General features: G+C 47.2%; 1 protein-coding gene across 1 annotated transcript in view; it reads left to right on the top strand.

The window, feature by feature from the left end:
* The first annotated feature begins 8247 nt into the window (after nt 1-8247).
* B3gat2 (beta-1,3-glucuronyltransferase 2) overlaps nt 8248-14924 on the top strand; it is a 70329-nt gene continuing 63652 nt past the window's right edge. The window contains exon 1 of the mRNA XM_051152977.1: nt 8248-8888. Coding sequence (XP_051008934.1) covers nt 8295-8888 — 594 coding nt within the window. The 5' untranslated portion in view covers nt 8248-8294. The remainder of the gene's footprint in view (nt 8889-14924) is intronic.

A 14924-nucleotide genomic window follows, 5' to 3' on the forward strand; every position in this document is an offset into this window, starting at 1 on the left:
ATAACTGTAATATTGCTACTGTTATGAATCATGATGTAAATACCTGTGTCTCTCTCTCTCACCTTAGAGGACCCAGGTCATTCAAGCCCCACCCCTGCCCAAGGTGTCCTAACCCACAGGCTAAGAACTGCTATTTTAGTAGGAGGTGCACTAATTACCTTTTTCCTCATTTCAGCCAAATTCCTGACAATAAAACACTTGAGGGAGGAAGGATTATTTATTTAGATTCATGGGTTGTGAGGCACACTGGGTAGCAGAGCTACTGTGTCTACAACCAGGAATTGGAAAAAGATAGATGCCTGGACTCAGCTCCTTTTCCTCTTTTCGTTACTGCGGGAACCATAGCACATGGGATAGTGCCACGCACATTAATGGTGGATCATCTCTTCTCATTCAACCTGCTGGAAATCACTGTACGCCCTCTGGGTGTGTCTCCTAGGTGATTCTAAATACAGTCGTGTTGATAATGAAGGTTAACCCTTACCAGAGGGTGTTGCAGTTAATTTAGCAATAGGGCCTAATGTTTACTATTAGCCCTGTAATTATTATTATGGCAGTATTTTCTTTTTAAATATATTTTATTAATTTACTCATATTATATCTAAATTGTTATCTCATCTCTTGTATCCTCCCATTCCTCCCTCCCTCCCTCCCATTTTCCCCTTACTCCCCTCCCCTATGACTGTGACTGAGAGGACCTCCTCCCCCTGTAAATGCTCAGATCTGGGCCTAGGGGTCCTGCTCAAACTATGGCACCAGCCAAGGATAATACGTGCAGTAAACTTCAAACCCCTACCCAGATCTAGCCAACGGACAGGACATTCTCCACAGTTGAGTGGAGAGTGAGGTCTGACTTTCACACGAACTCTGGTGCCCCATATTTGACCACGTCCCCTGGATGGGGAGGCCTGGTGGCACTCAGAGGAAGGATAGCAGGCTACCAAGAAGAGACTTGATACCCTATGGCAGTATTTTCTAACCCGCTAGGAATCAATGAAGACACAGACAACTCTTGGTCAAGCAGAAATAAGCTCTTAGACAAGGTACAATTTGGGGCACAAAGACAGCAAGCAGGAACTAGCATCAAAATACATCAGACCAACCTCCAACAATGGGAAAACCAGAGCAGATCAGGAAGGCTGCAGGCTGAGTAGGGTCTCTTCCGACATCCAGGAAACGTGTCTCCTCTTCAGAACATCTTAATGGCCCTTAACCTCCTAGGCTGGCTCCAGTGCTTTTGTTCTTTTTAGACTTCCACTCAGAGCACTAAATACAAGGAAGGAAGTCACAAAGGTCATCCAACGCTCTGGTTTCTGCAGACCTAAAGAAAGCCTTAGCAGTACGCATCTTCGCCATTGACCTGAGGCTTCTCTATAGAACCTAGAATTCCTGGGCAAAAAGGTGGGGGCTATAAAAAGATTAGAGAGGAGTTACCACCTTCTAAAGGGGAAAGGACACTTGATCTTAGCCAAAAGGCCAAAACGCAGTTTGGAAGGGCAAAGTAAATCCACAGTGACAATTCCAAAGATGGGACTTCACTTTGGGGCCTTGAATAAATGGCTGAATTTGTTCCTCTGTTCTCCTTTATCTCTTCATGTCAGTCTATTTGTTTCTTCAAATTTTTACCCACAGGTTGTAATCTCACATCACTTCTGCCCTATGGTACTTTGCTAGGGTCACCACACCAAAAGCAACAGAAATGTGCTGCCTCACAGTCTGAGGCTAAAGCTGCAGTTCATGAGGTCGGCAGAGTCCCGGCCAAGTCCAAAGGCCCTGAAGTGTATCTGTCCGGTGCCTCTTTCCTGCAGCCTGGCAATCACCGGAGCTATAAGATAGAGCTCCAGTGTCCATATGCATTATCCTTATGCACACACCTCTGCGTCTAAGTGCCACAAGGACGCCAGTCATACTGGATTAGAGATGTAGCTACTCAGGTTCAACCTTAACTAGTTACATCCACAATGGCCTGTTTCCAAGATCTCATTCTGCAGGCCTGAAGGTTAGGACTTTAATGTATGAACTGGGAAGCAAGCTGGGGCTCAGTCTATAACACTACCATAGGCTTCTGCACAGAATACAAATTTAAAAGTTGGTTTTTTTTTTTTGCTTTGTTTTTTTTTTCATATAATCTGTTTTGCTTGTGTTTCCTCTGTCCAAACTCCTCTCAGATCCTACTTCATCCCTACTTGCCCAATTTTATGTTCTTGCTTTAAAAAAAAAAAAAAAATGAAAATCAAAACAAACAAAAAAACCAATAAGAAAAAAAAATATCAAAACAAACAGAAAACCAACAGCAACACAAACAAACAAAACACCATGGATTTGTTTTGTGTTGGCCAACTACTCCCAGCCATGGGGCCGGTCCTGGAACGTGGTGGATATTCCCAATGACGCTCCACTGGGGAAAACTGATTTTCCCTCTTCCAGAAGGTATTGGTTACAAACAGCATCTTGGCTAGGGGTGGGGCTTTGTGTGCACTTCCTTTTCTCCACGCTGGGAGTTTGTGTGGCTTGAACTTGTGCAGTCTTGTGTGCACTGTCACAGTCTCTGTGAGTTCATGTGTATCAGTCCTGTTGTGTCTGGGAAGCACTGTTTCCTTGGAGTCACCCATCACCTTTAGCTCTTCCATTTTTTTTTTTATTTTTTTCTGCCTCCTCTTCCAGATGGGTCCCTGAGCCTTAGGGAGTGGAGTTATCAAAGATATCGCAGTTAGGACTTAGTGCAAAAGCAGAGGAAGAAGTGATAGAAGAGAGCAGGAGCCGGTGGATAGGGAGGAGTGCAGTAAGGTGTTGTCTTCAGGACACAGCGTGTCTGCTGAACTCAGGAATTCGCAGCGGCTGCACTTACCTGCCCAAGATACACACAAAATTAAGGAGGTCAAAGTTCCAGCATGAATAGTGGGAGGGTCTCATGAGCCCCAACTCCTAACTGAGCAATTATTGACAGCTGATGGTAGCTGGAGAGAGAGTCCTTTTTTTGGGGGGGGGGGGAGGATGGAATTAAGGTCACTGGTTTGTCGTCCATGGACAACCTCATACCCACGCGCATGAGACATGGGGAGATATTATTTTCTGATGGTTATCAATAAAACTGGTGGCATCTCTGAAATTCAGGGTTAGAATTACTTGGCATAACTCTTTCACGTAGCTGTGCCTGATGTTTGAACAAACAGCACTGCATGTGAGTGCCGGTCAACTCGGTGTCAACGCTCTCATATTAGATCCATCACTCACACATGAATTAGTTCTGGGTCTCCCTAACTGATTTGCATAGCCACATTACCATCATTTAGATACTTAGGAATACTTAATTGTATAAAATTTTTTCCCTTGATCTCTTGCTTGACTAAGAATACCAAGGCTGTCCCCCACTTGAAGGTTGATTTAGTCACACTAGCAAAACCCCAGGCTCAAAATGTCAAAAGGGATCAGTTCAGCATGGTGGGCTAATCGTGCTGCAATCTGTGTGCTGCAGGAGCCATAGTTGCAGATTCCTCATCACACCAAAGGCAAATGTTTGCTCATTATTAACTCCCCACATGAGATTCCCCCCCCCCCCTTCTGTGTATTTGAGAACAAGTGAATGCCGAGATGCCGGCAATCCAAGGGTTCATTAGCACAGGAGAGGCAACACTCACTTTGCTACACAAATAATTAGAGAGATTAAATGAAAATAAACACTGAGAGGATGTGCAGAGGCTCTGAAGTTGGGTGATTATTTTAATTACTCTAGTGACTTCCACCAACCTTCATTATCAGCCACAGATCAAATTTCAATTGTTTTATGTAAGAATATCATGAGTCTGAGCTACGTGGGAAGGCACAGTCGCTACCCATGAGCCTGGCCTTTTCCTTAAGCTCCTATCAATAGTGGTTTCCATCCCAGCACCTAATATATTCCACATATTTTAAATATGATACATTTCTATATTAGAAAGTATTCAAGTTTCTGTTCTTCTGATGGACTTCTTGATAACTTTATAGCTTCACTCAGATTTGATTATGAATGATGTGGGGCTGCATTTTATGTCACTGAGTGTAAACCAACATGGCACATTCAGCCATTTGAGATAAATGTCACTTGGAACCATGCCATCTGTATTGCACATGCTTTATTTGGGGTAAACCAAGGTCTCCTTTACACATCCAACTTAGGAAGACACATGCCACCAGAAATCCCTTCCCTACATGTAGGGCCAACTACAGCCAGTCTTGCTCAGAAGATACCATTCATTTTATACTTGTGACAATTATGGTTCACAGAGATTTCCCAGGTAATGCCAGTTCTTCTGGAAACTTATTTTTTGCCCAGTTTTATCTTCTCCCTTGGGGACTGTCTAACTTACCTTGCCCCCTTTTAATCCTTTCAAAATCCCATGGAGTATATGATATATCACAACCCCATTTTCCAGATAAGAAACTGAGCCTGAGTGGAGGGGACAACGAGTTGGGAAGGGGTACCAAGATGGAAGGAAATGAACAGAAACCAAGTATAATGACATGAGGAAACACATCACTTTGTATATGTATCACTGTCCTGTTGCTATGATAAAATGCCATGACCAAAAGAGACTTATGGAAGAGTTTATTGGGGCTTATATTTCCAGAGATTGTGGCTGGGGAGCAGCAGGGACAGAACTCAAACTAGACCTTTTCTCTTGAAACCCAACCCCTCCCCCCACCAGAACACACCTGCTTCAGAAGGGCCACACCCCCTAAGCCTTCTCCAACAATTCCACCAACTGGGAAGCAACTGGAGTGTTTACACACATGGACTTAAAAGAGGCTTTCTCACTAAAAACACCATAGTATGCTAACACCATAGCAAACAAACCCAAGTTTGTTTTAAAAAAAATTAAACAAACTTTCAGAGGCTCACTGACTCTCTCAATATATACAAGTAGAAACTAGTCTGACTGGAACCAAACCTAGGGACCAAGACCACCCCCAGGGAGAAGATAAAACTGAGCACAAAGCAAGAGATGTGCTCAATAGTTTTATGCCAACTTGACAAGCTGAAGTCAGTTGAGATGAGGGAACCTCAATTAAGAAAATGTTTCCATAAGCTTGGACTGCGGGCGAATCTGTAGGACATTTTCTAATGTAGTGCTTGGTGGTGGGGAGGGTACAGCCCATTGTGGGTGGTGCCATCCCTGGGGGTCTATAAGAAAGCCGGCTGAACAAGACAGGATAAGCAAGCTAGTAAGCGGCACTCCTCCATGGCCTCAGCATCAGTTCCTGCCTCCAGCCTCCTGCCCTGCTTGAGTTCCTGTCCTGACTTCCTCTGGTGATGAACAGCAATTTGGAAGTGAAGGCAAATAAACCATTCTCCCCCAGCTTGCTTTTTTGATCGTGGTGTTTCATCTCATCAATAGTCACCCTAACTAAGACAAGTGGGAAAGGGTAGAGTGACCATCCTTGAATATGTCTTAGGTATTGTTTGATATTGGTGAATTCTATATGCTAGCTAAGATCTCAAGTTAGATTCCACATTTGGTTGTCAAAGTGTCCTGCCTCTGAGTAGGCCTGTCCCTGGGGAAAACACAATTCAGACCAGGTTTTATGGTGCAGTGAGACTAACAAAGACATTCCTACTAACAGAGGTTACTTGGGCTTCCTCTGTGACTCACTAACCACTGAGCTTTACTCCCTCTACCACAGGCATCTTTCTTCAACCAAATTTAAAATATCCAACAGAAGAAAGTGAGCTTTGGTAGTAACTTAGGTAAGAGGAGGGGATTGGATGTATTCGTGTGCTACCGTCTCGAACTTAAGAAAAGCTTGTGCTGCCTCCCCTCCCATCACTCTCCCTCAGGATGCTGGTGGGCACACCATGCCCTGAGGCAGAATACCAGTGGGGAGTATAATGGAATTGTTTTTGGATTTTTGGACTCACCACTCTGCACAGTTTTGGGTCCGTGGGGAAGGTGGGGCTGAAGGCTAGGACTTATCTTGGATTGTGGGGGAAGGGAAACTTTCATTTTCAGCATCTAAGTGTAAGGCCCCCTAGACCTTAACACAACTGACTCCATGGTCGAAGTACCATTCGGGCTGTAAAACTCACCATTGTAGACAGCGCCACCTGCCAAAACTAAGACAGAGGCCTAATCCATCAAAGTCCATATAGCCTGGGAAAGCTTCAAACCATGCTGACCTTGCTTTTTAGTTTCTGTACTTCCGCTCTGGCTAACTGTTCTTGTTAACTGAAGTATGTCCACCCAGAAGCATGGGTTTTGTGCTTTAAACTCACCCTGAGAAAGGCTCAGTGCTACACTGGGGTCGGAAACACCCAGGATAGTCGCCAGCCGGCTAAGACTTTCTATTGCCTTAAACCCATGTCTGGAGCAGTCTTTTTTGGTGAATACTCCACAACATAAGAGGGTAGTTCTGAAATTTTACAGCGACCCAGTGCCAGACACTGGGCCAAAGTGAAGGGTGGAGCATGTGCCCTAGTGCTCTGTTTGCTAGCCAGGAATGTAGTCAGAAGAATTGTCCTTGTGAAGAAAATAGGCTTGGAAATGATTTATCTAGCGGTGGTGGTGGTGGGAGGGGTGGTGGTGGGAGGAGGAGGAGGAGGAGGAGGAGGAGGAGGAGGAGGAGGAGGAGGAGCTTCCCCAAGACTCCCTGGGGTGTGCCTAGCAGCAAATAAGGACAGACAGCCTGGGATTCAGCTTATAGACGCTCCACATATGAGAGTGTCTTCCTGGTACTGCCATAGCTCTGCTCGCCATCCTCTGACTAGCTTGATTTGATGGCATCATCTTACTTTTAAGAAGACCAGGCACCAGCAGCCAGCCTATGCTGACAAGGTGGGTAGTGTGGAGGAGGCAGGTTATTTCCAGGGCACCCAAGTTCTATTTCCTCTCAGTCAGTTACCACTGACCTCGGGAAATTCCCTGTAAGTCTCCACGTTCCACTCCTCCATCCAGAAACTGAAGGTGACTCCACGTCCAAGGCCTCCTTGAAAGGATCCCAGGGATGGTCACGAGGACAATTCCTGTGACTGCAAACTGAGAAGGCTCCAACATGAACAAAAAAAAAAAAAATAAGTTAAACATACTCAGAAATTTCTTCTCCCAGAGATCCAACGGTGGCCAGGCAGTGCCAGATCAAATTGATTCATTGGGACGGGCCAAACACCTATATGTGGCACCCCTCCATCTCCGTGGGCTTCTATTGATTTCTGCCTTTCAAGAGAAAGTGGTTTTCATTGCTGAGGTTCGGTACACCAAACCCAAAAGCTGAGAGCCAGGGAAGAGACCGCCTTGCCCTATCCGCTTCTCTCCTCCCCTCCTCCCCCAATTTAGGTCTCCGGAGTTGTCCGCATGTGAAAAGGGTTTCTTTCCTGATCTCCAAAGACCCTGCAGCATTTCAGAAAGCTGAGCCCTCTCTGTGATCTGAGAACAGCATCCCTACCGGCAGAGGTCTCGCTGCCCCGCAGGGACCACCCTCCCTCCGCCGCCTCTGGCCACGCGCAGCGCCTGGTGCTGGCTGGGGAGCACTGGGCTCAGACCCCGCAGAGAGCCGTGGCCCCGTCCGCCTCCGCCCCGCAGCCCCTCTCCGCCAGTAGCAGCGCTGCTATCTTCCCACAGGAGCACTAGGAGGACGCGGGAGTCTGCAGCGCCCCCGCCCCCTCGCTTTTTCTTTCTTTCCCTGCTTTGGGATCTTGCTGTCTGGAACCGGGAGAGGTTCCGAAGAGAGCGGGGCGAGCGCAGGTTTCTGCCGCGGAGAGCGAACCATTCTGTGAGCGCAGCATCCTCGGTGTCCACCGAGATCGCAGCTGAACCGGCCGACATGTGACAGAGGAAAGACCCCAGCATCATCCTCAGCCTTCTCCAACTGCGTCCCAGAGCGCTCGGCGAGGCCGGCAGCCGGAGCCTATTTGCCCGCAGCAGCGCGGGACGGGAGCGGTGAGGCATACCGGCTGGCGGGTTCCGGGCTCGCACTCCCGAACGAACGCAGCAGGGACCGCCGCCTAGCTCGCACTCGGCACAACTCCGGGACGAGCAGAGCGCGGCTGGACCGCGTCCAGATTCCCGCCGACTTCAACCAGAGTGACCCACACCCCCTAGCCGGTCCACCTGCACCCCCCTAGAGTTGTAGCTCGCCCAGCTTCTGCGCCGACCCTACACGCCCAGGTTCCCGCAAAGCCCTGAGCTGGATGGGGAGCGCGCTCGCTGCTGCTCCCTGATAGCTGACTCCACCGCTGTCCGAGCTGCACACTGAAGTCCCCCACCCCGAAGCTAGTCCTTGCGGGGCGGGGGTGGTGTTCGAGACGCTGGGGAGTGCGCACCATGAAGTCGGCGCTGTGCAGCCGCTTTTTCATCCTTCTGCCCTGGATCCTGATCGTCATCATCATGCTGGACGTGGACCCCCGCAGGCCGGCGCCCCAACTCACTTCACGCCCCTACTTCTCTCCCCACACAGTGGGCTGCGGGGGCTCCCGAGTCCCGATCCGACGGAGCAGCCCGGGCCGTGAAGCTGCGGAGAAGCGCAACGAGTCTCGGCCTCAGCCGCAGCCGGAGCCCCGGTTGCCCACCATCTATGCCATCACGCCCACCTACAGCCGCCCGGTGCAGAAAGCCGAGCTGACCCGCTTGGCCAACACGTTCCGCCAGGTGGCGCAGCTGCACTGGATCCTGGTGGAGGACCGGGCCACGCGCAGCGAGCTGGTGAGCAGCTTCCTAGCGCGGGCCGGGCTGCCTAACACGCACCTGCATGTGCCCACGCCGCGGCGCTACAAGCGGCCGTGGCTGCCCCGCGCCACCGAACAGCGCAACGCGGGCCTCGCCTGGCTGCGCCAGAGGCACCAGCACCAGAGCGCGCAGCCAGGAGTGCTCTTCTTCGCCGACGACGACAACACGTACAGTCTGGAGCTCTTCCAGGAGGTAGTGGCCCCGGCCTCTCTGGGGGACAGGGGCGGTGGGGCTCCCTTTGTGCTTCCTGTGCACTTTGGAGTTCTGGGCACTCCGCTCACGCATCCCGAAACCGGCGTGGAGCAGCTGCGGACTGGCAGTCCCCAGCTTCCTCCGCTGGCTGTTTTGGGTGAAGAAGTGTTGAGGAGTGGGGATGGAGGGACACTTGTATGGTGCTAGGTGGAAAGAGTCTGCCCTAGGATTTCTTGCCATGTCCGAGATTGGGCTCAATAAATAGGACAGGTGATTTGCTCAACTGGATGGAGCCCAAACCTAGTGCTGGGTTTGATTTTATGGGAGGCTGTATCAGTGCCCACAGGTGGCGACGCGTGTAGGAGAAAGGGGATACTAACAACTCAATTTAAGGACCAATCTCTTCGGTACAGCCAGCCCCCTAGTGAAATTGGTCCTTGGTACAAACACTGGCGTGTACGAGGAAGAATCCACCTTTCATTTTTTGCCTATCGCATTGGCAAACGAGTTAGAACTATTCTGCCAGATCTTTAAGGCTCTTTTTTTTTTTTTTTTTAACTGCCAGGGGCATCATCGGGATAGCCCGCCTGACCCCCTGCGTGCCGACCCGCCCCCTGATGATGAAGTGGTCAGTGTTCCCTGCATGCAACAACAGGGGTAGTGCAGGTGGCCTTTCCTGAGGCTGCTCTGTGATAATTTTGTGATTCTATAAAGGGTTGGTGCTTTTATCTTTTTTTTTTTTTTTCTTCCCAGCTTCCCAGTTACAGCTGAATGCAATCTTGATTTCTTTGCCCCGTGGGACTGTAGCTCTCCACCTAAAATTCCCTGACATCCAGCCTCCTAAACCGCCCCCCCCCCAACTCCTCCATTTCCACCCCTTCCCCGGGAAACTGGACGTTCAGAAAATAATGTGTTAGCAAGATGCTGCATTCACAGAGTAACTACATGTCTAGCGATCAGATATCCTAACTGCCCCCCACCTTCCTGCTTTCACTTAATGTCAGTCTTTCTTTTTCTTTCTTTCTTTCTCTTCCTTCCTTCTTTCCTTCCTTTCTTTCTTTCTTTCCTTCCTTCCTTTCTTTGGGGTCAGGGGGAGGGTTCGAGACAGGGTTTCTCTGTTACACAGAGCCCTGGCTGTCTTTGATTCCTAGAGATCCACCTGCCTCTGCCTCTGCCTCTGCCTCTGCCTCTGCCTCTGCCTCTGCCTCTGCCTCTGCCTCTGCCTCTGCCTCTGCCTCTGCCTCTGCCTCTGCCTCTGCCTCTGCCTCTGCCTCTGCCTCTGCCTCTGCCTCGAGTGGCATGCGCCACCACACCTGGCTGTGTTTTGTTTCTTAGCTTCAAGACTGTGACTGTGCCCTTCCTGCTCAATTTTTTTTAAATGTGATTTTCAGAAGTCTGCTCTCCACGGATAAAAGAAGCAGTTATTGTCCTCTGATCTCTCATTCCATGGGACTTGCTTTTCATGTTTCCCCAGAGAAATAAGCTTGGTTTAGTGTTTAGCATGGCTTTTATTATACCCATGATTAGAGTTACCAAGTGATTGTTTTAAAATTGGGCTTTTATTTTTAAAGTTGAGTTGCTTCCTTGCTCATTTCTCTAAAAAGGGGGTGGAGGGCTTGTGTTTTGAAGCAAAGACCTTTAACCCTAAATGCTTGGTCATTTTTAAAGCCAAGTCTTCGCCCCCCACCCCGAAATTCTGAAGTTGCCTTACCTATGATGTGTGATCTTATTTAAGAAAAATAGTATGCATTGCTGTTAATTGACATTTGAGGGGGCTAAACTGAGAAGGGGGAGGACTGCTTTTATCCTGGTGTTCAGCTTGTTGGCATGAGGTGGTGGCGGGGTAGAGAAGTTGGCACGTCCACGCAGGGAAACAGTTCAGATACAGTCTCCTTTTGAGACTTCTCCGGCTGAAAGGAGGGCCTGTGTGAAGGGTATTACAGAGCAGAGGGAAGATCAGCACATTTTTTTCCATTGGCCTGTGGAAGGGGGCTAGGGATAATAAGAGGAAGAAAAAAACTGTATCAGCAAAGAGAAAATCATTTTTTAAAAAGTAAGAGAAACTTTTAAGGCACTAATATCTCATACAATTGGAAATAGTGTACTTACTCAGAACAAGTATTTTCAGACCATGTGTAGCTTCCTAGGGGGCGGGGGGGGGGGTGGGGGGCTGAACACACAAAATACAAGGCACCTGTATTGTGGTTTCTCCTGTAAGCCATGGGACACATTGTATCTTCTGGAGCTCTCTCAGAGTGCAGTGCCTTTCTCTGGCACTCCAGTTCACTCGCTCCAGCTTTAAAAAAAAAAAAAAAAAAAAAACAGATTTGGCTTTTTTTTTGTTATTTGTGTGTGTTACATATTTCATTTTCCTAATTGCAATCTTGACATGACACTCAATGAACTTGCTTAGTGGGCTTTATACATCCTCTTGTGTTTTTTTCAGAAGCTGATGTGTATTTTTCCTTTAAGCTCTTGGTTTTGTTGGTGGGGTGACTCACTCTGCACACCTTCTGGAATTAATGCTTCTAGGTGGACTACAGTCTAGGCACTGTTCCCTTGGAGAAAAGAGAGAACCCCAAAACCTGCTCAACACTGTGGTTCCTGGGGGAAGCGTAAGGGAGGCTGCTGAGCTGAGGCCTGTGTCCCAGCCCTTTCTACTGACTACACACACAAATTTGTTTTAAAGTAATTTATTATATGATGTAAGAATATCTCAAGTCAGGCTTCATATTTTGTTCACAGAGCTTCTAATCTCCACAGTTGATTTAAAAAAAAAAAAAAAGACAAGATAAAAGGAGGAAAATGAACCAGGTACAAATTAGCTCACTAAGTATTGGCTGCAAATGAAGGAAAGTAAAGGATGAAAGGCCTCCAAATTAAATTAAAGACGCAACAGGCAATCTGCATTCAATTATCCTTCCCAAGTAACTGGAATAGTGTGGGGTCCCCCCCCCCCCCCGCTCCTGTATGGCTAATTTTCAGCTTCCCTTTTCAACTGAGCCATGATGCCAAGAAAGGAATATTTGCACTACAGGATCCTTTGTGAACAGCAAAATCCATCTGCAACTGAAGCTGAGTGTAAGTCATAGCCTCAGAAGCTGTCTACCTGAGGAGGAAGTAGTAGGGTCTTAGCAAGTTTCCAACACCTACCTCAGCTATTCCAGTTCTCCCAGTGGGCATCGGTGGGTTTTGCACGGTGGATCTCTAGTAATCCTGCCTGGTTGTGTACATTGATTGAGCTTGCTGGGAAAGCTTATTTGCAAAGGATTTAGGCTGCTTTAATAAAAAGCCAAAAGTAAAGGTAAATGGTACCTTATATCTGGTCATATTTTCAATAGCGCTATCGACCACATGTCTCTTCTTCAAGGCTTTCCCAAGCTTAAAGTGATGGTTTTCGGCTGAAGGTAGTTTCACCTTTAGAAATCAATTGAATTGAAAGGTTAAAAAAAAAAAAAAAAAAAAAAGCAAAAACTTGAACCTTAATGAGTTAAGACAGGAAGACAGAACCAACTAAGAGAGTCACGTAATGAGACTACACGAGTCACCTAATGGGACTAAAAGGCAAAGAGGCCCTTTGTTGGGGGTTCTTTCTGGGTGCTGTTCTGTTTCTGTCACAGGCAGACAAACAATGGCATTTAATTCTGTGGTCTTGCTGCTTCTCTAAACACGCCTGTGCTTTCCCTTCCACAAGCTGCTTGCTTGCTGCCCTAAAAGACATGTGGGTTTACAGAGCTTGGCAGCCCCTCCCAAGAGCACCAAGAGCATCCTGAGAAGAGGCCTGATTTTTCTCTGTCTTTTACCTTGACCTAGTTGCCTAGCTTAGGGAAACTCTCCATAAGGAAGCCTCGAAGCCTCTCATTGCTGTAGCCTAGAAGAAACTGCCAAGAGCACATACCTTTGTACAGCGTGTCTTCCCCTCTGAGACTGTGGTAGTAGGCCATGGGACTGATGAAACATGACTTTAAATTTTTCTTTCTTAGTGACTGTAAAACAGCAGCCAGTTTTCTGAATTTTAAATCTGTAGGTTTTTTTCTTTATGCTTCCTTGATGTGTATCACTTGAATTATGGTTCTTCTTTGATAGTTTTCCTCAGAGACCAGTGGTTCCTATTTGGATTTTTTGATGTTTTAATGGGCCAGAAATCACAATTTGGGTTTAAAAGACATTACAGACCTGCCTCTTTCCATTGTGTTTTTCTATCTTTCTCCTCTCAGCCTACTTTTCACTGATGATTCCTCATGAATAGGCATGAAGACATGCGGAGAGTATCATTTGGTGTGACGAATGTGTGTCTTCGAAATATTTAGGTTGTTTGCTGCGTCTTGGAAACTGGAGTAGGTGGCTGCATTTTCCTCTGCCTGTTCCACTTGCCTCTAAATTACAAGCTGGTAAATTTTCTCCTGTGTGAACAGTAATAAAATAGTAATTGCTTTTAAGACATGCTGGAAAAGCAAAGAGAGCAAGAGCTGACGGTCTCATTTAACCACCGCAGGTGTTCAAGGCGTGCAGGCGCGTGTGTCACAGGGTCCAGCACTGCTGAGCTCCGGCCGTTGAAACCTTTCAGCCTCTAGGATATTTTGTGGGCCAGTAAGGAAGCACATTATTGTGTGTTTGATTCACGGAGCTACTGAAGCATGAAATTTAGGTTTTGTATGGTTCTCAGATGCTCCCCTAAAGCATAAGTGTAAATGTTACAACCATCCGTAGAATGCTTTTCCAATTTGCAGAAGCAAAAACCATACTTTTTTCTTCAGATGCACTTGCTATTTTTTTGTACAGTTTTAAACAAAGGTCAAAAATATTCCCCAGGCCAGTGGTTCTCAACCTTGTCAATGCGGTGACCCTTTAATACAGTTCTTCATGTTGCAGTAACCCCCAGCCATAAAATTATTTTTGTTGCTGCTTCATAGAGGTAGTTTTGCTACTGTTATGAACCATATGTAAAAATCTATGTTTTCCCGTGCCCTTAGACAGCCCCTGTGAAAGGGTTGTTCCACCCCCAAAGGGGCTGCAACCCGCAGCTCAAGAACCGCTGCTGTAGGCCATTATGGAAAACCACAACCAACAAAATGCAGAGATGTGGAGCCCAGTCTCAACCAATACAGCTATACCCCAACTCCTCTACCTAAGTCTTGGGGGGATCATTGCCAAAGAGGGAGGCAGAAAGATTGTGTGAGCCAGAGGAACCAGGAGTTTACTGTGAAATTGTGTCTCCTAGAAGTGCCAGGAGGTACACCCATGATCGAAGAACAGCTTTTGAGAATCGGTCTCTCTCCTTCTACCAGGTAGGCACCATGTATCAAAGTCTGGTCATCAGCTTTGGCAACAAGCAGTGCTCATCACTGAGCCATCTCACTGGCCCCATCCTTTGAGGCGTACTTATAGTAACTCGGGCTTACTGTGCCTGCTAAGATAGCTACCAGCACCTCCTACCTCCGTCTTTAGGTAGGGATGCAGTCTTTGCATGAATAAAGGAGAGAATTTAAACTAATGAAATTCCACTGTGGGTTAGTGGTTTCCACCAGGGGTTATAAACAGTATTCTCGTTTTAAATAGAGCCACCCAAAGTGACTTGAAAGGTCATATAGCTGGTAGATGCAGGGACAAGAATTTTTAACCAAAGTACCTGGCCTAGTCCGCACAACTGGCTACTCAGAAGCGCTGCATTAACAAGCACAGGTGTGTGAAACGTGACATGGAAGTAAGTCTCCTGAGGTGCTGGCTGTCTCCGCTCTGCCTGATCAACCATCCTTCTTATTGTGTCAAACTCCTTAATTTTGTCTTTTGAACCATATGGTTATACAATATCACTCAGGTGAGGAAGGCATTTTACCCACGGGCTATAACTCCAGCCCCATTTTGCCCCTCTTTTTCACTGCTTACCTATTTTAATTAAAAAAAAAAAAAAAAAAAAAAAGATTTATTTATGTATGAATGCTCTATCTACATGTACACCTGCATGCCAGAAGAGGGCACCAGATCTCAGTATAGCCGTTTGTGAGCCAGCTGAGAATTGAACTCAGGACCTCTGAG

This window comes from Acomys russatus, chromosome 11, assembly GCF_903995435.1.
Source record: "Acomys russatus chromosome 11, mAcoRus1.1, whole genome shotgun sequence".
Classification (NCBI taxonomy): domain Eukaryota; kingdom Metazoa; phylum Chordata; class Mammalia; order Rodentia; family Muridae; genus Acomys; species Acomys russatus.